Here is a 25106-nt window from a genome sequence, read left to right as displayed (position 1 = left end):
TAATCAGGTTGGACAAAGTTTCACATGGGGCCTGCAATCTTAATCCCCATTTTCCAGATGTGGTAACTGAGACACAGAGAAATTAAGTGACTTGCCTAAGGTCACAGAGCTGACAAGCTGCTGAACCAGAATTAAATCCTACGTCCTCCTGACTCCCAGGCCCGTGCTCTATCCACTAGGCCATGCTGCTCTCTAATAATAATAGTTGTTGTAACAGTAGTAAAAGTAGTATTTATTTATTGGTCACCCATTGAGTGCGATATGTTGTACTAAGCACTTGAAAGTGAGCTGTTTCCTGCCCAAAAGAAGCTCGTACTTTAACGGGGAACTGATATCTAAGGACAGAATCAGCATTGGCCCAGTGACATGTCTACAGGTGCTTACGTGACCAAAGGTGAAGGTCTGAGCTACTTAGATATGGAAGTAAATACCTGGGGAACAGGTGTATTTGTCCTTTACAAGTCCATACAGCAAATGCTGACAGAAAGTAAAAGATGCCAGGCAGGCATAAACCTGATTTAGTGTCACAGAAGATCTGCTCTTAATATTTGCATTAAAATATGAAAGCTGAAGTTACTTTAATAATTATTTGTTTTGTCCTTTGATAGGCTAATAAATACTGTTTACCACTAAAATGGTCATATCAAGATAACTTTGAATATTGGTTGCTACTGTGAATTTTATTAAAACATCCATCAGGGAGGCCCTAAACCACAAAGGTGCTGCTTTGACCAAATGTGTCTCCTGTTTCTCACCAAAGAAGCTGGACAGCAAAAGAAAAGGTGGCACTCATGGGATAAAATTGGCTAAGGTATCATTTCTTCCTTCCTCTTAGACCGTGAGCCTCGTGTGGGGTAGGAACTGTGTCTGACCTGATTCCCGTGTATCTAACCCAACCCTTAGCAGAGTGCTCGGTACATAGTTAGTGCTTTATAAATGGCATTGCTATTATTATGGAAAAAATTACTATCATTATTGAAAAAAATTCTACATCTTAAACAAAGAAACAGTCTATTTAGTTCCTTGCCTCAATCCTTGCCTCTCAATCAGTCATTCATTCATTCAATCATACTTACTGAGTGCTTACTATATGCAGAACACTGTACTAAGTGCTTCAGAGAGTTCACTATAACAGTACATGAGAGTTGGCAGACACATTCCGAGCCTACTGTGAGTTTACAGACTAGAGGGAAAAGCTAATCAGGCTGGACACAGTCCCCATCCCACATGGGGCTCACAGTCTTAATCCCCATTTTACAATGAGGTAACTGAGGCACATAGAAGTGAAATGACTTACCCAAGGTCACACAGCCGACAAGTGGCAGAGCCAGGATTAGAACCCAGGTCCTCTGACTCCCAGGCCCATCCTCTTTCCAAAGAACACACTGCCTCTTGTGACTGGGCTTCCTACTGGGATGTTTCCAGAGTGGAGATCTTTTCACTAGTCACATAGTAGGTAGGTAGGTAGGTAGTTAGGTAGGTAGGTAGGTAGGTACGTCACTAGGTAGACAAGTGAAATAATCCAGCTGTGGCATTTACTGCATACTCCCTGTGTGCAGAGAGTTGTACTATGTACATGTACAGTACATGATTCCTGCCTTCAAGGAGCTTACGATCTAGATAGAATCAATCCATCTGTGGTATTTATTGAGCATTTACTGAATGCAATGCATTGCATTGAACACTTGGGAATGTACAACAGAGGAAAATACAGGTACCCCTCACAAGGAGCTTACCATCGAGTATAAAGTCTAAACAAGTTTGAAATAGTTCCAAAAACTGCTTAGGAAAAGGGTATTTATGTATAATCATTCGGTGCATCAATACTGTTTTTAATTTTATGTGGCCTCACTAACCACTATAATTCTTTAAAGTGCCCAGCAGACGCCCCTGAAGGCAAGAAGGCAAGCATCCATTTTGGTGTCCTCTGACTCAGTCAGCAATGTATAATTTATAGGAGTGAAGCATGTGAGTACATCTTTAATATTTCAAAACCTGTGGAAAATGTTTAATGTAACAAAGAGCTCTGGAATATGACTTGCATGGATTCACATTCTTATGCAATAGAAGGTGTTGGGCATGTACTTGGAAATTTTGAAGCCCCCAGGGAAAATCTGGTTAGCCACAATAATCCTCTGCTGTTGTTGTTATCAGGTAAAACTCATAATGGGGACAGAATTTTCCCTATCTAAAACCACCAAATGATCGTTGTCTTGTACAATGTTCCTATTGAAGGATAAAACTGTCTTATTCCATTGTAAAAATTCATGGGTTATATTCATTTAGAAAATATGGATTGAAAATAGCAATGTCCAGGGAAGATACACTTCTTCCAATCAATTAATCAATAGTATTTATTGAATCCTTACTGTGGGCAGAGCACTGTTTTAAGCCCTTGATAATGCATAAAATGATTAGTAGACATGATTCCTGCTCTGAATGACCTTCTAGTAGGAAAGACAAACACTAAAATAAAATATAAATAGGTATCAGTAATAGAGGACATGAGAGTACAGTGCTTTGCACACAGTAAGAGCTCAATAAATATGACTGCATTTATCGTTTCGTATCGTAGGAGAAGAATTTCAGACTCTTCATGGCTCACCACCACAGCCACAGGGATTCCTCTGGAAGTAGCTGCCCCATTTCCCGAGGTTTAGTGGAGGCGGTGCCAGGCTGCAGCTGTTTTTCTCTATCATGCTGGGGTGGTGGGAGGCAAGTTGGGATGGAGGGTCCTTGGCGACACAGAGGAGAGTCAGTGCAGAGTCCCAAAGAGAAGGGTGTTATACCCTATTGACTTGGTTTAGGTGACCTTCATTTTTCTTTGAGCGAAATACTGGTTTTGGCTCTTCAGTCAGTTCTTCCCTCCCTTCAAATGAAGTCAGTATCAACTTAATGGAACCGGTTTATGAGAATTCCCTTGGACTAAACCCGGTGATTGGAAGAAGCTAATCCCTCTCTCTCTCTTCCAGGTGTCAGAATCCTTTCCTTCTGATTTGTTGGGAGATTGAAAATAACAATCACTCCTTCATTTCATCCATCAAGGACTGGAAAGATGTAAGCCATATAAGTGGTTTCTACAAGACCCTTCTGCAATATGAAATAGTACATTAATTAGGAAGAATAATCGCTGCTTCTGCCTGGGGGAATTCTGATAGTTCTGTCTTCAGACTGACAGTGAAAGCACAGCAGCCCCTTATGGAAAAAGAGACTGGGATACTTAGGGATTTGCTAACTTAATTTTGAAGTGTGCTGACCTTAACTGGCAACTAGAACAAAACATTCTATAATTCTAAAGAAGTAACTTTGTCATGTTCATATGTCATGCTTCTTTGTTTCACCTCAACTGTGGTCAGAGAGTCATTTTGTGGAATTCTACCAGTTGGCATTGCCATAGACACTTGTCTTGAAAGCCCAAAACACAAACACCAGATTTACTTTCAACATAAGAGAAGGCATAACCACTAAAATGATCACAGGGAAGAGAGCCTGTGGTTCAGTCGCTGCTGTGAGCTCTTCAGTCTGTGTTCATTCAGTGGAGTGGCAAAACGAAGGGTGGGGAGATTTTTTTCAAATGAAAGTCTTTTCTAGATTTACAAAGCTCAAGTTTGTTTTAATGGTATTTGTTATGTGCTTATTATGTGTCAGACATCTTTCTAAGCACTGGGGTAGATACCGGCTAGTCAGGTGGGCCACAGTCCATGACCCACATGGGGCTTACATACTTAACCCCCCACTTTACACATGAGGTAACTGAGACACAGAGAAATGTTGACTTGCTCACGATCACGCAGCAGACAAGTGGCAGAGCCAGAATTAGAACTCAGGACCTTCTGACTCCCAGGCCCATGTTCTAAGCATTATGCAATGCTCTTCTCAAATCGTGTTCAAACATGAAAATCATGTTGAAAACAACATCAGGAAGACATTACCCAAAGAACATTAAATAAGGTTTTTTTGCGGGACGTTGGGGGTAGGGGGTCAACTATGGGGAATGGAAAAACTGAATTCAGAATCAGAGACCAAGATTTCCATTTCCCAACTGAGGGAGGTTACGTGTTTAAATATTTTCTCACTTATAAAATGGGACTTAATTGGTAAAGAATAATTAGGGGAATAGTATAAAAACCTTTCAGATAAAAAGAATTTGAACACCAATGCTGAATAATATGTGAAATGGATATCCCCCTCTCGCTATCAGTGAAAGTTTCTTTACTCTTGGGATATTCCGTTCTCTAAGGAAATCACCCCTGGCCCCCCAAACCAATTTTAGTGTTCTTTAACTTCTGCTTCACAGAAAAAAGGCCTAAGTCCTCCTTGAGCGGCTCGCAAATTTAATCCATCTTGTAAGTTACCACAATCTACCGAGTGTGGCTGACAAAGAGAGTTCCATCACTCATTCCCTGTGCCTGTGCTCTTGGCCTCTGCCATGTTGAAATCACAGTGACCCAGAAAGCTGTTTGAGAGACTGAGCTAGAGAAGCACCAGGTGCAGCAGAAAACTTTTATTTGTTTATTACATGAATGTCTGTCTCCCCGCTAGACTGTAAAATCGTTGTCGGCAGGGACTGTGCCTACCAACTCTATTATATTGTACTCTCCCAAGCGCTTAGTACAGTGCCCTGCACACAGAAAGCACTCAATAAATTGATTAGGTCTATATCTGAGGTGGGGAGAGATTGGTCACACGCAAGGCCTGGCATCCCCAAATAGTAGCAAGATGATATTGCAGTCTCCACAGCTCAGTAGAGCCCTTCATGAGTTGGGTTGGATCCCATGGCCCCAGCCCCATCAAGCCAGCACCCAACTGAACTCAACCGGTAATTATTCTCTGCCTTCTTTAATCTCTTGCCCAGTTGAACAAGGCTGGGCTGTCGGTACCCAGATGGCTCCCAGTTCAGTAGGAGAGGAAGACCAACAAAGATGATTTGGGGTTTTATCAACACTTCTAGTGAATCCAGTGAGGGATGGGGACCGTGTCTGACCTGATTAACCTGTACCTTTCCCAGTGCTTAGTACAGTGCTTGGCAAATAATAAGTGATTAACAAATATTATCCTGCCACTCTAATCTTAGTTATTTTGGCAGAGGGTTTGGGGCCCAGCAGCAGCTCTGGAAAGAACTTCTTAGTTGGGTAGGTGACAAAAGTGAACCATTTAAATCTGAAGCACTCTTAACGATGCTTAAGAAAATATTTTTGAGGCAGGCCAGGCCCATAATTTGCCATTAACAGGCTTGAGTCAGGCTGAGTTGTATCTCAAAATCTGATTTGGGCAGAGCTTCACCAGATCATAGCTCCTACCACCCAGGCCACCCTGGTCATTCTGGCTTCAAAATCCAGGCTACTCCCTTTCCTGTGGCAAAGCTGGGCCTTGGAACCTCCCTTATCCTTTCATCTTCTCCTCTTCCCTCATGGGCGGGAAGCAACGGAGGAGCCGGGAAGACAAGATGCTTGTTGCCTGGGAGACACTTTGGTTTGGAGCTAGTCCTTCCTGATGCATTCCCACAGGCCCCACACCTTGGGGTGGAAAAGCAGAGATGGGAAACCAGGTGGGAGGTTGGTGTTACAGATGGGTGGAAGGGCAAGGGAGAGGATCCCACCACAAAGTGTGTAATTCCATAAGCCCCCTTCCCTTTCCTGAGTGAATTTAAAATGCTGACTCCCAGGTGGGGATTAGGATGGCCACAGTGGGCATTGGGCTTTTGGAAATTTATTACAGATAAAGTAGGTTTTATGGAAAACCTAGGGGTATATATATGCAGGCAGGAGGGGTTGTGGGCCCTGGGGGAAGCCACCTTCGTTGCCTTTCAAATGGTTGTTTGATGCCCACAGGGGGAAGCAAAACTTATTTCTTCCCAGAGCATCCAGGCATTTAAAACCAGCTGTCACTGTGGTGGCACCAAGCGGGCACTGTGTACGGGTCCAGGCTGTGGGCGAGAACTGCTCCAATTTGCCCTGCAGCCTGGAAAGGATGAAGGACCCCACAGGTACCCACAGGTACCTGAGGTACCTGAGCCGGGGGCTGTATCCTGCCAGATGAGAGAGTCAGAACAGCAGGAGCGCAGGCTGGCTTTCCCTCTGCTGTAAAGTGACCCAAGCACCCCGCCCAGAGCCACGCCAGCTCCCCTAGGCTGGGAAGATGGCATGGCTACTGGCCAACTGGCTGCCTGGCACACTGTCTCCTGGTCCCACAGTGAAGGAATAAGGGCCCAAAATGTGTCTGCTTTGAAATAATTCCCACTAGAATGGCAGTAGTGGCAGTCACTGTTTTACAGATAGTTCTTAATTACTTTCACCTCAGTTGATTCCTGTGGTTTAAACACCTCTCAACCTTCCTCTCCTGGCTCTGAACCCTGCCCTCGAGAAGGCCCCAGGGAATAGGGGTGGGGAGAGTGGATAAGTAGGGGGAAGCAGAGCCTCCCCAGTTTGATCCTGTTATGGTGGAAATAATAATAATGTTGGTATTTGTTAAGCGCTTACTATGTGCCGAGCACTGTTCTAAGCGCTGGGGTAGACACAGGGGAATCAGGTTGTCCCACGTGGGGCTCACAGTCTTAATCCCCATTTTACAGATGAGGGAACTGAGGCACAGAGAAGTTAAGTGACTCGCCCACAGTCACACAGCCGACAAGTGGCAGAGCTGGGATTCGAACTCATGAGCCCCAACTCCAAAGCCCGTGCTCTTTCCACTGAGCCACGCTGCTCCTCATGAAAAGCCAGACTTCACTAAATGCCTCATTAACTTTTGATGGACTGGAGCTTCAGGTTACGGGAGAAATTATTATTCTGTGATGCCATGCCTGCCTTTCCCCATCACGATGACAAGGGGCTCCAGTATATCCGAGCTGAAGCAGGCACCGTTGTCCTGTTAATCAGCCACAATTTGGCATTAACTTGCCATTAGGGTTTGTTATAGTGTACCATCCCAGGTGCTTGGTAAGGTGTTCTACACTCTATATGTACGAGTAATAACAATGCTGGTATTTGTTAAGCGCTTACTATGTGCCGAGCACTGTTCCAAGCGCTGAGGTAGATACGGGGTAATCAAGTTGTCCCCCGTGAGGCTCACAGTTAATCCCCATTTTACAGATGAGGGAACTTAGGCCCAGCAAAGTTAAGTGACTTGCCCACAGTCACACAGCTGACAAGTGGTGGACCTGGGATTCGAACCCATGAGCTCTGCCTCCCAAGCTCGGGCTCTTTCCACTGAGCCACGCTGCTTCAGGCATTCAATATATACGATGAACTGACCACGGCAACGTGTACTGGGCCCACTAAGGGATCTTAGCTTACCTGCCACGGCTCTCTATGGGCTGGGGGCGAAAGGAGGGAGAGACGTGGGGGTTCTCCCTCCATCAGATCTGGACAATCCCCAAAAACCCACTGCAAGTGGTGGCCAGTCGGATACCACCTTGCTCACCGAGGCATTCGAGTCAGAGTAGCAATTTCCTGGTAATAGGCCCCTAAAGGGAATTTAATCAAAGAAAAAAGAAAGTCCCTGCCTGATTTGCATCACTTGGGAGAGCCATGCACTTCAGTGTTGCACAGCCCCTCGGAGACATTTTATCCACACCGATTGCTGAGAAACCCAACGGCGTCCGCGACAACCCCGTCGGCGACGGCGATCCCCCGCCTTACTCATCCTTCCAGGAACGCAAGGCGGGAGGGGGGTGGGGGTTGGGACGGGGGGCAGAAGCGGCTCTCGCCCCGCGACAACCGCCCCAGCGCCGCGCGGCCGGCGATCCGGTGACTTCCCCGGGCGCGGCGCAGGCTGGGAGTTGTAGTTTCCCCGGTGGAGGGGGCCGCGGCCGTGGCGGCGGCGATCCCGACGGAGGAAGACTACAAGTCCCAGGAAGCCCGGGAAGGCGGGAGGGAGGGGGCCGGAGGGAGGGGGGCGGGCAGCCAGGGACGGTCCGCCTTGACTCATATGTGGGGGAGGAGGAGGGCCGAGCCGGAGACGTTTCCTGGCAGCGGAGCTCACCGTTCAGCTGTCTCCTCGGGGCTAGGGAAGTCCCGGGGCGGCCAAGCGGAAAGCCTCCCACCGTCGCCCCCATTCCCCCTCCCACCCCCCCCCCCCCACCATCCCCAAAGAATATAGAGCATCTCCCGCTCTTTTAGTGTTATTATTATCGTGATCCGGCTAATAAATCCTTGTCTAGTGCCTCCCCCTCCTCCTCCTCCTCCTCTCTTCTCTTCCTCCTCCTCCTCCTCGTGTTGTAACATGCAATTAGTGATCCTGCAACCAAATTTCCGGGGGTGCTAAAGTTCAGTTCGCTTAGAGTCACCATGGGGAATGGGATGAACAAGGTAAAGTTTTGTCCTTTGTTGGTCTGCCTGCTTGTTTGCCTGTGCTCGTCCCTGCGTCTTTGCTTTTGCCATCAACGTGCAGCGGAAGGTTGATTCCCCCCAAGCCCCTCGGATGCCTTCTGTCGTGCCCCCTCCGCCCCACCCCTCGCCCTTCTGCGACTCGGGCTCACGGAGCCCACGGAAATCAAGTGAGATTACGTTTGCGGTCAACTGTTGCTGCTTTCAAGGCGTTTGTTGGGGCGGGGTGGGAGCGGGATCGGAACTGGTGTCCTCTTTAGCCCTGCGCTCGGTCTCTCTGTGTGCCTCTGCCTCTCTGTGTGTCTGTGTCTCTGTGCTTCTCTCTCTGTCTCTGTGTGTCTCCGCCTCTGCGTGTCTCTGTGTTTCTCTGCCCCCCCCCCTTTCTCTCTCTGGGGTTCTCTGTCTCTGTTTCTCCGCCTTCCTATGTGTCTCTGCCTCTCTCTGTCTTTCTGTGTGCCTGTGTCTCTGTCTCTGCGTGTCTCTCTGCCCCTCTCTCTCTCTCTTTCTCTCCGGGGGGGGGGTCTCTGTCTCTCCCTGTGTCTCTCCCTCCTGCCCAGAAGTTGCTCCGGGCAGACAGCCCCGGCCGCCCGCCCGCCCTGCAAGCCCAAGTGCCTCGGGGCTCAATGCCCGCCGTGCCCGCCCTCCCGGGTGCTCCCCCGGGTGCCCGCCGCCAAGCCGTTGACACTTGTTGGAGGTGCGGGTGCGGGGCCGCCGTGGCCGCCATCCCCGAGCAGAGCCCCGCGGGCCCGGGCCGGTCCCTTCCAGCCACCCCCTCCCCCGGACCCCCAACCCCCAGCCCCCCTGCTTTATTCCAGCCGAAGGAAATCCGCGCCATCGCGGCGGCTGACCCTCGTCGTTCTCTGTCTGTCCCTCTACCTTTCTGACTCTCTCCTCTCTCTCTCTCTTCCCCCCGTTCTGTCTCTGTCTGCCTCTCTGCCTCTAACTATATCTGACTCTCTGGCTCCGTCTCTCTCTTCCTCTGCCGGTCTGACTCCCTGCCCCTATCTGGCTCTCTGTCTCTGTCTGACTCTCCCTGTCTGTCTCTGACTCTGTGTCTTTCTGACCGTCTCTCGGCCTGACTCTGGCTCTCTCCGACTCTTGGATGGTTAGTGTATGTACAGAGGGAAGTGTGGGGATGAAATCAAGGGCCCCTGTGGGGTGGGCAGAACTCACAGACTCGACTTTGGGGTTGTTTGTGTTGTTCTCCCCGAGAGATCTTTTGGCCGTGTTCTCCCGGAGGTGATTATTGCTGTACAGGCTCTGCTGAGTCTGACCTTACCATGGGGTACCCTTTCCTCATCTTTCCCACCTTTTCTCCTCTCCATGTTTTCTCCCCCGCCTCCCCTTTTCTTTGCCCTTGCTCCTCTCCCCTCCTCTCCACCTTTGCCCCTCTCCTCCTTCTCCTCCCTCCCCTCTGCTTTCCCCTCTCCCCTCCTCTCTGCTTCCCCTCCTGCTGCCCCCTCCCCAACATTTCCCCTTCCTCCTCCTCTCTGTTTTCCCACCCTCTCCGTTCCTAGCCTTAGAGGCGGCCGTTTTTCCCACCTCCTTTTCTGTCCTTACCTCCCCTTCCCACCACTCTCTTTTCCACCCTTTCTTTCCTCCCTTTCACCCCTCCCACTTTTCTGCCTGATTTCCCCTACTCTTAGGCCCAGAGGTTAGCTGTGCCTCTAAATTTTCCAACAGTGGAAGATGCTGTTCCACTCAATCTCCAATGGCTCCTTCCCCGCTGCCTTCAAACATGCCCACGTCTCCCCCATCCTAAAAAAACCCGCTCTTGACCCCACTTCCCCCTCCAGTTATCGCCCTATTTCCCTACTACCCTTCCTTTCCAAAATCCTAGAACGAGTTGTCTACAATCGATGCTTAGAATTCTTTAACTCCCATTCTCTCCTAGACCCCCTCCAATCTGGCTTCCGTCCCCTCCACTCTACCGAGACTGCTCTCTCTAAGGTAACCCATGATCTCCTTCTTGCCAAATCCAATGGCTCCTACTCCATTCTGATCCTCCTTGACCTCTCTGCTGCCTTTGACACTGTCGACCATCCCCTCCTCCTCCATACCTTATCTCACCTTGGCTTCATGGACTCGGTCCTCTCCTGGTTCTCCTCTTACCTTTCTGGCCGGTCATTCTCGGTCTCCTTCGCTGGCGCCTCCTCCCCCTCCCATCCTTTAACTGTTGGAGTTCCTCAAGGGTTAGTTCTTGGCCCTCTTCTTTTCTCCATTTACACTCAATCCCTCGGTGAACTCATTCGCTGTCACGGCTTTGACTACCATCTCTACGCAGATGACCCGCAGATCTACATCTCCGCCCCGTCCTCTCCCCCTCCCTTCAGGCTCGCATCTCCTCCTGCCTCCAGGACCTCTCCACCTGGATGTCGGCCCGCCACCTAAAACTCAGCATGAGCAAGACTGAGCTCCTCATCTTCCCTCCCAAACCCAGTCCTCTCCCAGACTTCTCTATCACCATGGATGGCACAACCATCCTTCCCGTCTCTCAGGCCCACAATCTCGGTGTCATCCTTGACTCGTCTCTCTCGTTCACCCCACACATCCTATCCGTTACCAAGACCTGCCGGTTTCACCTATACAATATTGCCAATATCCGCCCTTTCCTCTCCACCCAAATGGCTACCTTACTGCTACGGGCTCTCGTTATATCCCGGCTAGACTACTGGGTCAGCCTTCTCTCTGACCTCCCTCCTCCCTCGCCCCGCTCCGGTCTATTCTTCACTCCGCTGCCGGGCTCATCTTCCTGCAGAAACGATCTGGGCTTGTCACTCCCCTTCTTAAACAACTCCAGTGGTTGCCTATCGACCTCTGCTCCAAACAAAAACTCCTCACTCTAGGCTTCAAGGCTCTACATCACCTTGCCCCTTCCTACCTCTCCTCCCTTCTCTCTTTCTACCGTCCACCCCGCACGCTCCGCTCCTCTGCTGCCCACCTCCTCACCATCCCTCGGTCTCGCCTATCCCGCCGTCGACCCCTGGGCCACGTCCTCCCGCGGTCCTGGAACGCCCTCCCTCCTCACCTCCACCAAACTGATTCTCTTCCCCTCTTCAAAACCCTACTTAAAACTCACCTCCTCCAAGAGTCCTTCCCAGACTGAGCTCCTCTTCTCCCTCTACTCCCTCTACCCCCCCCCCCACCTCTCCGCAGCTAAACCCTTTTTTCCCCCTTTCCCTCTGCTCCTCCCCCCTCCCTTCCCATCCCCTCAGCACTGTACTCGTCCGCTCAACTGTATATATTTCCATTACCCTATTTATTTTGTTAATGAAATGTACATTGCCTTGATTCTATTTAGTTGCCATTGTTTTTACGAGATGTTCTTCCCCTTGACTCTATTTATTGCCATTGTTCTTGTCTGTCCGTCTACCCCGATTAGACTGTAAGCCCATCAAACGGCAGGGACTGTCTCTATCTGTTGCCCACTTGTTCATTCCAAGCGCTTAGTACAGTGCTCTGCACATAGTAAGCGCTCAATAAATACTATTGAATGAATGAATGATTGGTCAGTCATCGGTGGTATTTATTGAGCACTTTGTGCAAAACACTGCACTTGGGGCTTGGGAGAGTATAGAGAAGCAGTGTGGCTCAGTGGAAAGAGCACGGGCTTTGTAGTCAGGGGTCATGAGTTCAAATCCCAGCTCTGCCACTTGTCAGCTGTGTGACTGTGGGCAAGTCACTTAACTTCTCTGTGCCTCAGGTACCTCATCTGTAAAATGGGGATTATGACTGTGAGCCCCAGGTGGGACAACCTGATTCCCCTGTGTCTACCCCAGCGCTTAGAACAGTGCTCTGCACATAGTAAACGCTTAACAAACAAATACCAACATTATTATCATACAGTTGGTAGACACAATCCCTGATTGCAAAGCCTGTGCAAGAGAGAGATATGAAAATAAATGATGGGTAGGTTAAGCTGTTACATGCTCTTAGGAACATGGGTGTTAATTCAAGGAATGAAGAGGTGGGAGGCCCGTGAAGAGCCACACTCACTCCCCAAATCCAGGGCTGCACTCAAGCTGAACCCCATAAATGTGGGCTTGTGCTCAGTCCCCTAGGTCTAACCTCACTCCAGAGCAGGGAGGGGGCAGAACCGGGGGGTGCAAGGTAATAATAATAGGAATTATGATATTTGTTAAGCACTGACCATCTGCCAGGGACTGTACTAAGCACTGGGGGGTGAGGGGAAGATGACAAGCAAGTTGGGTTGGACCCAGTCCCTGTCCCACATGGGGCTCAGGGTCTCAATCCCCATTTTACAGATGAGGTAACTGAGGCCCAGAGAAATGAAGTGGCGAAGCTGAGTTTAGAACCTAGGTCCTTCTGGCTTCCAGTCCCTTTTGACTTTGAGACCCTTGCTCCATCTGCTAGGCCATGCTGCTTCCGTTAACGTTTTCTCTCATATTTAGCTGATTGGCCTCCAGTTTCAGCTCAAGTGCCCAACTGAGGGAGCATTAGAAGTGCTTAATGGTTATGGTTTCTGCCAAAGTCTTAGTGGAAAGAGCACAGTCCTAGGATCCAGAGGACATGGGCTCTAATCCCGGCTCCCTCACTTGCTTGCTGTATCACCATGGCCAAGTCACTTAACTTCTGTATGCCTCAGTTTCCTCAAATGGGGATTCAATACCTCCTCTCCCTTCCACTTAGACTGTGAGCCCCATGGGACAGGGACTATGCCTGACTTGATTAACTTGTATTGATTCCAGCATTTAGAAACCTAGTCAGGACTTAAATACTACTATTATAGTTCTATTGTTATTATTAGTAATGTAATAAAGGTTGACATGAGGAAGGAAAAACACAATTCTGCATGGTGCCAAAGGGATTGTTTCCCTTGTCATGAGCTTGCTGTTTGCTTTGGCCACTGTTTTAGAATGTATGAATCTAAATAACATAGTCTGAATTTGGAGTGATAACTCTGGGTTGCTTCTATCCTCGAAGTTTCTTAATCATTAATCATAAATATCATTTGATGATACTTGGCCCCTAGTTTACCTCCTTTTCTCTCCTTTCCTGAAGACTTAAAGTTTGACAGTTTTTTGAGGAGGAAACAAAAATATGAGACAAAATTCTGCATCTGCACAACTTAGCTCTGGCTAAATACTGCTTCTCCCTTTGGTTATTGATTCAAAGCCCCATTTAGAGTTTTAAAAAAGCTGTTCTTTAGAGTCAATGATAGTGGTGAAGATATTCATTGATTCTGTGACTGAATGTCATCAAATAGAGCCAAAAATCCTTATACTGTACTATTTCCCTAACTGTAATTTATTTTAACTTCTGTCTCACCCTGTAGACTGTAAGATCCTTGTGGGCAAGAGATTATGTCTACCAACTGAATGGTACTCTCTCAAGTGGTTAGTACAGTGCTCTGCACAATGTAAGCACTCCAAAAAAACAGTGATTGATGAGGGCCTTGATTACCAGAGAGGCTCAGCCATTCTGTAATTCTTGGAGGGTTAGGGTTAAAATCAGGTCTTTCCAGTTCCCAGGCCTGCTTATTAAGAAATTCTGTTAAGTGTGCTGTTTGGGTAAGCTCAGCATTTCATGACGTTTCAGTACCTTGAAGCAGGCATTGCAAATTAAGACCGTCTTTTGCCTGATTGGGTTTGCCCTAGAGTACTAGCCAATGATAAATAAAGAACTCTGTGGTAACTGTTTCCCAAGAAGGAAGAGTACCCACGGACTATCTATCCCTGTATCTCCGTTTATGCTATTCAATTAGTATTGTAGCCTGTGGGGGCAAATAGAATCACTCAAAATTGTGAAATCTTTTGTAAAGATTTGTTTATATGATCCCCAAATATTTTTCCCTTCCTTTAGGAGGACTCTGCTTCACAATTTATCTGTTTATGGCACTTTAATGCAAAATAGAACTCTTTGTTTCTTTCTGCATGGCTGCATGTCAGAAAGACTCCCTTTGTCTGTTTACAAAGTATTTGCATTATTTTCAGCTACTGTCCGGGACTCCTTTTTTTCATTTTTGAAACAGCAGTAAAAAATTACCCAATAGACACATAACCAGCTTTTAAAACATCTATTTTCATTTCATGTCAAATCTCTTCACTTGGTCTCTTAAATCTGTACTTTTTCCACCTTGCTTGAAACAGAATTTAGCTTGAGACAGTATTGCTATTGTTGTAAAAGAGTTTCAGCTCTTTTGTGGTAATGCAGCACAAACTGCCTTTTTTAGGATTTTTTTTCCCATCATTTTCTGTTTTCCTTCTCTTTTTGGCTCCTACATGTAGGAACTGAAAAGAGGAGGAAAGGAGAAGCAGCATGGCCTACTGGAAAACGCCTGGGCCTAGGAACCAGAGGACCAGGATTCTAATCCCTGCTTTGCCACTTGCCTGCTGTGTGACCCTGGATAAATCATTTATTTATTATTTGCTTAGAGAAGCAGCGTGGCTCAGTGGAAAGAGCATGGGCTTTGGAGTCAGGGCTCCTGAGTTCGAATCCCAGCTCTGCCACTTGTCGGCTGTGTGACTGTGGGCAAGTCACTTAACTTCTCTGGGCCTCAGTTCCCTCATTTGTAAAATGGGGATTAAGACTGTGAGCCCCACGTGGGACAACCTGATTCCCCTGTGTCTACCCCAGCGCTTAGAACAGTGCTCGGCACATAGTAAGCGCTTAACAAATACCAACATTATTATTATTATTATTATTATTAAATCATTTAACTTCTCTGGGCCTCAGTTCCCTCATCTGTAAAATGGGAATTCAATTCCTATTCTCACCCCTATTTAGGCTGTGAGCCCGTGTGGGACCTATCTTGTATCTACCCCATTGCTTAGTACAGTGCTTGGCACATAGTAAGAAATTAATAGATAGCACAGTTACTATTACTGATCTGAGTGGTAAACTGGATCATAAACTTGAGGGATTTGGAATAAACCTGAGGGGTGGACAAGGATGGGATAAAGAGTTAAGTTTACAGTGGCAGCACCAGTGTAAAACATGCCTCCACCAACTTGGGAGGGAAGAGACCTGTGTACTAATCCCAGCTCCTCCACTTGCCTGTTATGTAGTTAACCTCTCTGCCCCTCAGTTTCTTCATCTGTAAGAATGGGGATTATACCTGTTCTCCCTACCCCTTAGACTTGTGAGCCCCATGTGGGACAGTGCCATACCTAATTTATCTGATATCCACTGCAGCACTGAGGACAGTGCTTGACACATAAGAAGCACTTAAATACCAGAGTTGTTCTTATCCTTATTGAAAATTGGATAACATGAGATAACTGAGGCACAGAGAAATGAAGCGGCTTGCCCTCGCCGCCTCCTACCTCACCTTGCTACTCTCCTACTACAATTCAGCCCACACACTTAGCTCCTTTAATGCTAACCTTCTCACTGTACTTCAGTCTCATCTGTCTCGCCTCTGACCTCTCACCCATGTCCAACAAACAATTACTTGCCCCCTCTTCAAAGCTTTATTGAAGGCACAAGTCCTCCAAGAGATCTTGCCTGATCAAAGTCCTCCTTTTCTCTTCTCCTACTCCCTTCTCCATTGCCTTGACTTGCTCCCTTTATTCATCCCCCTTCCCAGCCCTTAGGACTTTTGTACATATCTGTAATTTATTTATATTAATGTCTGTCTTCCTCTCTAGCCTGTAAGTTCATTTTGAGCAGGGAATGTGTTTATTGTTGTATTGTACACTCCCAAGTGCACAGTACAGTGCTCTGAACACACTAAGCGCTCAATAAATAGGATTGACTGGGTGACTGGCAAAATAATCCAGCAGCCAAGTGGCGGAGCTGGGATTAGACCCCAGGTCCTTCTGACTCCCTGGCCCCTTCTCTGTCACTTAACTTCACTGTGCCTCAGTTCTCTCATTTGCAAAATGGGGATTCAGTACCTGTTCTCCCTTCTACTTAGGCTGTGAACTCCATGTGGGACCTAATTATCTTGTGTCTATCCAGTGCTTAGAACAGTGCTTGGCACATAGTAAGCACTTAATAAATACCACAACTATTATTTTTACTGTTATTATTTAGAGGCAGGGAATAACTTGGGCTCCTTATTATTGTAGAGCCAGTGCCATGAGGCTGGCTGGCTTGCAGTTGGTTACATAAGGCTCTTGCCCAAAGTGGCCCACGTGCCTTTCAGTTTTCAGCAAGGCAGCTGGCTGTTTCAGAAAACCAGTTCCAGGAGGAACTCCGGAATACCTTTTGAGGCTTCATTTGTATGGAGTGGATGGAGCAAAATGGGTGGAGTTTTTTCTGGAAATAGCCATTGCTGGTTGAGTTATTTTGCTGCTGTTGTGATGATAGGAGAGTGTTGCTTGGGTATGAAGAAATCAGCGATGACATGTCATAGATGCCGATATACTCTATACACTTAACTCACATCATATCATTTAGTGTCCATATTTTTAGCCACCTCAACAGTGTTGAACATATATGGATTTTGAGATGGTGATACACAAGCTTGGCAGGAAATGCCAAATGGGAGCATTGAAGGTTTTTTTATAATGACTGTATGATTTTATTTTTATTCAGGAGGAGGTATACAAAATGGTGGGGAGGAGAATTGGTTCTCACTTTGTACACACATATACCAGCTGCTGCACAAATGGGCACCACTGGGCTTCTTGGACTAATAATAATGATTTTGGTATTTGCATGGCATTTATTGTGTCAAGTACTGTATTAAGTGGTGAAGTAGATACAAGATAATCAGGTTGGACACAGTCCCTCTCCCACATGGGGCTCACAGTCTGAGTAGGAGGGAGAACATGTGTCGAAGCCCCATTTTACAGATTTAAAAACTGAGCCACAGAGAGGTTGTGACTTGTCCAAATCATGCAGCAGGCGAATGAGGGAACCGGGATTAGAACTCAAGTAATCAGACTCCCAATCTTGTGCTTTTCCCACTAGGCTGCACTCTTTCTTGGACTGAAATTTGAGAAAAGAAATTTGAGAAATTCAAATTATCATGTGTTAATTACAGGGACTTCCTATTTACCACTCTGAACTGGTTCTATGAAAATATCCTTAAGCAAAAGTGGGCTAAGTGAAATTTAGTTTCCCAGGGGAAATAATGTAAAGTTCAGTACTATGTTTTCAAGATCCAAAAAATTTACCCAAAACAGTATGTTAAAAGCTGAATGAAAAGCCCAATAGCAGATCAGATGGCACTGTGTGTACCAGTAATACAAGATTATGATTTATATGTCTTGTATGTGTATATAGGTAAATAATTTTCTAATGTGTTATCTTTCACATCCTATTCAGCAAGACTAGAGATCTGTTATTAGTTATAAATAAGGACCAAGCATGTAGTCTCTCTTTTCAAGTCAGTCAGAATACTTCAAAGGCTGAAGGGCAAAGGGGAAGGGAGGTGTTGGACCCAAGGACACATGCTCTGCTCAAAATTCTAACCATAACAGTTATCTGGATGTGAGAGAGGGTGCTCTGTAAGAGATACCGACATTAAAATTAAATCGTTTAACTGCAAAAGGGCACTAAGAGGAAAGAGTTTGAATGGGGGAATCCCACTGTTCACCCCAAATTTAATACAGTACTTTGCACAGAGAAAGTGTTTACCGGTGGTAATGATGGAAGCAACAGGAATTAATGCCCGCTGCTGCCTCCTCATTCTCTTCTCCTCGCCCTCCTCCATGTTCTCCTAGTTCTCATTCTTCTTCTCTGTGTGCTTCTCATTCTTGTTCTCCTCCGTATTGTTCTCCTCCTTCTCCTCTTCCTCCTCATACTCTTCCTCCATGTCCTTCTCCACCTCCTCCTTCTCTCCCCACTCCTCCTCCAGGATACTGAGCTTGAACTAAATCCCTGCAAGGGAGAGCAAGTGGCAATTGGCTCTTCCCAGTAAAAGACAATTGGTTATGGCCGAGCCCTGGGGGCATGGATCTAGTTTTTGCTGCCTGGGGAGGGAAAAGAATGAGAATGTTTCTGGGACAAGCCAGGAGGGCAGCATTCCCCTCATCCCCATTTTCCTTTGTTTTCCCTTTTCCCTTTCACAATTCCAAGTTCAGTGAGATTTTAGGACAGTGGTGCCTAGGATTACCTTATAAAAATTGAACATCTCCTGGGGCTCACTGTCCTCAGAAAGCCCCCTGGGTTCTGCACTCCAGGTATTTAAAAATAGTCTTGCTTGAGGAAGTAGCTCTGTGTGAAGTAAATGTGCAACAGGAAAGCAGCTTGGCATAGTGGAGAGAGCATGGGCCTGGGAGTCAGAGGACCTGGGTTCTAATCCCAGCTCCACTACTTGAAGCAGCATGGCTCAGTGGAAAGAGCATGGGCTTTGGAGTCAGGGCTCGTGAGTTCGAATCCCAGCTCTGCCACTTGTCGGCTGTGTGACTGTGGGCAAGTCACTTAACTTCTCTGTGCCTCAGTTCCCTCATCTGTAAAATGGGGATTAAGACTGTGAGCCCCACGTGGGACAACCTGATTCCCCTATGTCTACCCCAGCGCTTAGAACAGTGCTCGGCACATAGTAAGCGCTTAACAAATACTAACATTGTTATTATTATTACTTGCCTATTTTATGACCTTGGGCAAGTCACTTAATTTTGCTGTTCCTCCGCGTCCTTATCTGAAAAATGGAGATTTAATAACTGTTTCTCCCTCCTACGTAGATTGTGTGGGACAAGGACTGTGTCAGACCTGATTGATTTGTATATATCCCAGTGCTTAGGCCAGTGCTTGACAAGTACCGTAAAAAATCAAAACACTTCCCCTGCCCTGGCTTTCTTACTATTCTTCCTGTCCAGGTCCTCTTGGGCCAAATTACGTGGGTCAAGTTCTGCCAGCTGTTAAGGAAAGTTGAGGTGGGAGAGGTTAAATCACAGGTCTTCCCTCAGGCTGTGGACTGCCACATTCTGTTTCAATAAAATATTCTGTCCTGAATGCAAATTTTGTGCCAACCATATTCATATCTCCAATTTGTTTTTCTCCTAGATCTTGCCTGGCTTGTACATTGGCAACTTCAAAGGTAGGTTCACTTTGTTTCTGGTTGTTTTTTTCTCTGTCATCTATGCATTTAGATCTGTGACCTTTAGGCATTTGTTATTTGCCCCACCCTCAACCCCATAGCACTTACATACCTATCTATAAGTTATATATTAAAAAGTATTTCTATCAGTGTTTGACTCCCCATCTAGACTGTTGAGAGCAGGGAACATGTCTGCCAACTCTGTTATAATATACTCTCCTGAGCACGCAATGTGAGCTGTGTGAGCTCTGCACACAGGAAGCGCTTAATAAATACCACTGATGACAATGGTATTGTAAGCATCACCTTAAAGATACCTGCTTATGGCTTCCAGGCAGTGTTAGTCCTCATTTGCTCTGAACGTGGGTGCATTTGGTCAGCTCTGTGGGATCTCAGACCTGCTTAGTTTAATCACAGTCTCTAAGGCTGCAAATCTCTCTCGCTTTTTTTCTTGCATGCTCCAATGGGTCCCCTAACATTCAAACGAAGTTGTTCATGACTGTGGGTGTGCAGATTCCAGCTACCAGGCCCCAAACCTGGCTTCAGCTCTCGCTCAGGACTTCTCAGCTTTGCTTCATTTAAGCTCTTGTCGGATTTTCTAAAGACAATTTGATCACTGTTCCCTTAGTTACACTTTTGGTCTCTGATTCTCATCATTTTCCATGAACCCGTCTCCCTCCACTGGGAAAAACACAGTCAGCGAACGTCTGCGACGACAGATAATTACTATTATCCCCGTCTGCCTGTCTGCCTTTTATTTTACTTAAAGCCGGTTATGGTGACAGCCTTGTGTTAAAAATCTCTGTGGTCTTTCGGGAGACTGGAAGAAGAAGCCTCTGTGATTGTCGTCGGAGATCTGTGCTTCTGATCCGCCTCTCGGGTGTCCCTGGAGAAAGCAGAGGCAGTTCATGAGGAATATGGAGGAAGAGTGACCTGACTGGAATGGGTGGCGGGAGGGATCTGTAATTAATCTGTTTATAATATGTGTAATTTATCAGTTTAGATTAATGTCTGTCTCCCCCTCTAGACTGTTAGATCATTCTGGGTGGGGAATGTGGCTGTGTATTTTTGTATTGTCCCAAGTGCTAAGTACAGTTCTATGCACATAGTGAGTGCTCAATAAATAGGATTGAATGAATGAATGAAATGGGGTGGGGGTCAGAGGAGGGAGGGAGAGAAGAGGAGATGCCTGATTCATGGCTCAGGTCCCTGGAGCTGTGGGTGCTGCCCCTTTTTTCTTTTGCCCTCTTGCCCTCTCTTCCCTTTCTCCTCGACACCTGCTGTAACTTTCCCCTGATTGCCCCTGCCCCAGTGGACCATGAAGGAAGGGAGGTGGGTGCCCAGCCTCCTCTTACCCCTACTCTTTCACTGAACTCAGTTCATGGTATTTCAGTGCTACTGAGTACAGAGCGTTGTACTAAGCACTTGGGAAAGGACTTAAGAGACAGGACCCTCAAGCAGCTTATTTTGGTTACTCTTTTCTCGAGAAGTTTTGAAGTTCAGCAAATGTTCAGTCTGAGCAGTGGTGCACCTTCATGAGCCACAGCATCAGGTGGTCAGTCAGTCAGTGATATTTACTGAACGCCTGCTATGTGCAGACCACTACAGTACACGCCTGGAGAGTACAATGCAGTTAGTGGATATGATCCCTTCCAAACAAGGAGCTGGCAGTCTACAAGGGGAGACAAACATTAAAATAAATTACAGATAAGGAAAATAGGATATGGACATAAGTGCTTTGGAGCTGGTGTTAGTACCGAAGTTCTTGAGGGCGATATAACCAACACAGAGTAGCTTAGTTAACACCAAGGAATGGACAATGAGGACACAGACCTCTAAGTTTAATGGGGTAGTTTGGTTCTTTGGTTTGTAGAAATGAAAGTTTTGGTGAAACTGGGGCCAGTCGGGGAAATTGTTTCACGGTTTCCCCACACAGGCCCCTATTAGGTTGAGCCAACTCTTTCGGGTTCAACTTATGGCTTTCTCCCTCTTCCCTTCTTTCTTCTTTCCTGCTGACCCTCTCTCCTTGCAGTGAGTCCTGTCATAACGCATTCTTTCACTATGCGTTTTGGGTGGAAGAACGTGGTGCCCAAATGAGGAAACAGTGTTCTGGTAACACACATCTGTCTAGATACAGCACCATACCTTGTTGGAAGGAACAGTTATGCCCAGTTATGTGTGGTTTAGTTTTTTTTTAATTTTTCATTAAGGTTAAAGTTATCGGAATATTCTTCTTTTACAAACTGACTTATACAAATGAATTAACCTTATGTTGTTTCCTCCAAAATATTGATTTATTTCTCTTCCCTCTTGCCTACCTCCTTTGTCAGATAATTGGCGGACTTGTGTCTGGAGAGCTGACAGCAGCTTATTGCTATTAGAACTCATTGCTAAAAACAGTGCTTTTGTAATTATCTCTGAAGTACTCAGTTGATAGGAAGCGGTGAGGTTTGAAAAGTAGTATATCTGACTCTGGGGTTTGCTCATATATATCAGTTCCTCTATGGAGGAAGTATTTTAGGGGAGGTGTTTAGTCAATGGTATTTATTGAGCGCTTATATTGTTGGTGCCCAAGCACTTAAAACTGGTCAACACACACTAAGCGCTCAATAAATATGATTGATCGATACGCTTTGAAGGCAGTGATGTTTGTTCCCTTATCATTTGGGTCCATCCATCAAATGGGATCTCTGGAGATGTATTGGGTTTTGCTGGTGGCATCAGTACATTTCCGAAGGCCACGAGATTAAGAGCTCTACAGCCGAACCCAGGAATTGGGCGTGCTTTTTCTCTGTGCTTTAAGAAGGACGTCTGTCCCTTTGCCTCAAGACAAGAGAGTTAGGTATCATAGCCTGAGAGGGAAGCTGCAGGGGGAATCTGCCCAAGTTTCACAGATGATGGCTGGGAAAGGAGACGATGCATTTCATTTCAGGTTAAAATTCTCCCAGGAGGTTGAGAACCTTTTTACGTCGCTGGGAAAAAGTTAGAGAACTGAAAAGGCTCATGATGGATTGGTCCCTGCTCGGTTATGAGAGTGCACTGAGTGCACTTCAGTGGAGAACGATTGGTGAGCAGTGGTACCAGAGGATGCTGGGAAGCATTCAGAGATTACTGGGGTGGATGGACCAGTGGTCCGATCGAGGATGAGATTGCTAAATTTTCATTCTTTGTCTCCAGATCCATTCCATGAGCAAACTTGTTCCCCGTCCATAATGAGCTTACAGTCTAGTTTCCCCTTCTCTCCGTTCCTACCCCCTCCCCTTTCTGGGCCCGAAGCTCATTTGTGTCCAGTCTCCCCATACTCTTAAGACAGGAACTGGATTGGCTCTTGATGGGATTGGGGGAAAGAGAGGATGATGGAGGAGAAGGGAAACTTGGGGAGTTGCAGGAATGGGCCTCCTGGGTGGAGGAGTTTGGTCTGTGGGGTTGGTTTTCCCTCAGGTGGGTATGTGGTAAACACTCAGTTGATGCCACTGATGGATTGATTAGGTCTACAACTATGCCACTGGTCTAGTCTGGCTGGTCTCCTCCCAGCCCAACCTGAGAAACATTGCCTTAGAGGAACGAACAGAGGGAACACTTGGGCACTCCACTCCCAGCAAGGCAGCAGTCGTGGTGAGAAGAAGCCTGACATTTAACTTGACAATCACAGAATAACAGCAGAAAAACTATACCTGGGAGTCTCTTCCTTCAGCACTTATGTACATACCCGTAATTTGTCTTAATGTTAGTCTTCCCCTCTAGATCATAGGCTCTTTGAGGGCAGGAAATATGTCTGCCAACTCTGTTATATTTTACTCTCCCAAACACTTAGTACTATGCTCTGCACACAGTAAGCACTCAATAAATGCGATTGATTGATTGATGCATTCATTCACACATTTCAATTGAAATATTTTTAACATTGAGAAAGGACAGTGTCTGTGTAGAACATTCTGAGTATTAAGGTGAAATCATTTGGGTAGATTTCGGGCATAGCTTGCCTCAATGGAGATAGATGTATATTGAAACTCAGCTAGTTTGGCATAAATGGTTCATAAGGAAAGTGGAGAAACTAGAATTGTTAATTGAGAGGAGCAACCATAATCATTACAGAGTTGAGAAGTTTGGGATTATTTTTCCTGGACAAGTGATGACTTAATAACCGCATTTATTAAACACTATGTGCTAAGTGTTGAGGGAAATATAAGCAGAGCTAATAAATCATAGTTTCAGCCCAACAAGAGGCTCAGAGTCCAAGAGGTAAGGAGATCACTTACCTCATTCCCATTTTACAGATGTGGAGACTGGGGCCTAGAGGGTTAAACAATTAGCTATGGTCACAGAGTGACCAGAGAAGCTGAATCTCCTGACACTTTCAGAAGTAGCTGCCTTCAAGTTCATGAAAGATTATTGATTAGATGGATTGTCATTCATTATTTATGTCTGCTGAGGAAAGAGCAAGAGGTTTAATTTATGGTGAGAGCTCAATTAAACATAAGAGTTTTTCTTGACTGATGGATGGGAGATGCTAAGATGAGCTATTGAGGGAGATGAGGAATTCCTTTGCCCTAGAGATCTCTCAAGTTAATTAAATTCAGTTAAGTTTTTTGATATCCAGAGGGTGTCTGACATAACACTGCAGCAGTGTGGTCTAGGAGAAGGAGAACCAGGGTTCTAATCCCAGCTCCACTACTGTCTGCTGAGTGACCTTAGGCAAGTCACTTAACTTCTCTGTGCTTCAGTTTTAACCGTAAAATGGGGATTCGATACCTGTTTTCCCTCCTATTTAGACCGCGAGCCTCATGTGGGAGAGGGAGACTGTGTTGGAATCAGTTGCACTGTACTTACCCCAATGCTTAGAACAGAACTTGACTCTGAACAAATCCCATAATTATTATTAGTTTTTTCACATGAGAAGGAGGTGGATCCCCATCAGGAAGGACTGTAAACCCACTGTGGGTAGGGAGCGTGTCCACCAACTCTGTTATATTGTATTCTCCCAAGCGCTTACAGTTCTCTGCTTGCGGTATGTGCTCAATAAATATGATTGATTGAAGGGGTGGAGGAGATTTATTTTAGGAGGCAGGAAGGGGCTTGGGAAGGTAGTCATTCCCTCTGCCTCTGGGTTGGGGGTGGGAGTGGTTGGGAGTTTCTGTGAAGATGGGAGCAAGAGGTCGATGGCTAGAGAGATGAGAATGAAGGATTCTGAGGGGGTTGGTATTAGAGGAGTGAAGCGTGAGAGCTGGGTTGTAGTTGGAGAGAAGCAAAAATAAGTAGTAGGGTGGGAATTTAGGCTTCTGGGGCTTCTGGAAATGGGGCAATGACAAGTCCCTGGTCTCCTTCCCCCCTGTGGAATAGGGACTGTGTCCAACCCAATTATCTTGCTTTTATTCTGCCCTTAGTACAGTGTTTGACATGTAGTAAGCACTTAACAAATATCACTATTATTATTATCCTTATTATTAAGTCCTTAGTAAGTGGTCAGCCACAAAGGAAAGTGGCGAGAGAGCAAACCTCCCTGGAAGGTATGGTTGATACTGGAGGTGAGGGTTTTTAAAGAGCTCCAAGCTTGCACTCCACCTCATCTGCTGGAGAGTGAGTGTCTTCTTCTAAAACTTTTATTCCACCGAGCCTCATCTCCTGTCTCCGGGACCAGCCCGATCGATCTGAGGCTCAAGAGTTTGGGTCATCTTCCCTAAGGCACCTTAATGCCTAGAGGAGACTGATTATCTGTCAGAACAGACGCTTTAAGAATTTTGCTATCCCTGTCCCAGGTTAAATAATCGTGACTAATTAATGGAAGGAGGGATGGCTGTTATAGGCAGGAGGAGAGATGAATGGGTTAT

The 25106-nt window shown here is 46.4% G+C and overlaps 1 protein-coding gene across 3 annotated transcripts in view; it reads left to right on the top strand.

Annotated features, from left to right (window-relative positions):
- Window positions 1-8084: 8084 nt before the first annotated feature.
- Window positions 8085-25106, top strand: part of LOC103170548 (dual specificity protein phosphatase 22) — a 75282-nt gene continuing 58260 nt past the window's right edge. For all 3 annotated transcript variants that reach the window (XM_029056477.1, XM_029056475.1, XM_029056474.2), the window contains exons 1-2: window positions 8085-8306; window positions 19245-19278. In XM_029056477.1, coding sequence (XP_028912310.1) covers window positions 8286-8306; window positions 19245-19278 — 55 coding nt within the window. In that variant the 5' untranslated portion in view covers window positions 8085-8285. The remainder of the gene's footprint in view (window positions 8307-19244; window positions 19279-25106) is intronic.

The sequence above is a fragment of the Ornithorhynchus anatinus genome, chromosome Y2 (genome assembly GCF_004115215.2).
Source record: "Ornithorhynchus anatinus isolate Pmale09 chromosome Y2, mOrnAna1.pri.v4, whole genome shotgun sequence".
Classification (NCBI taxonomy): Eukaryota; Metazoa; Chordata; class Mammalia; order Monotremata; family Ornithorhynchidae; genus Ornithorhynchus; species Ornithorhynchus anatinus.
This window is presented reverse-complemented; position numbering and strand designations above follow the sequence as displayed.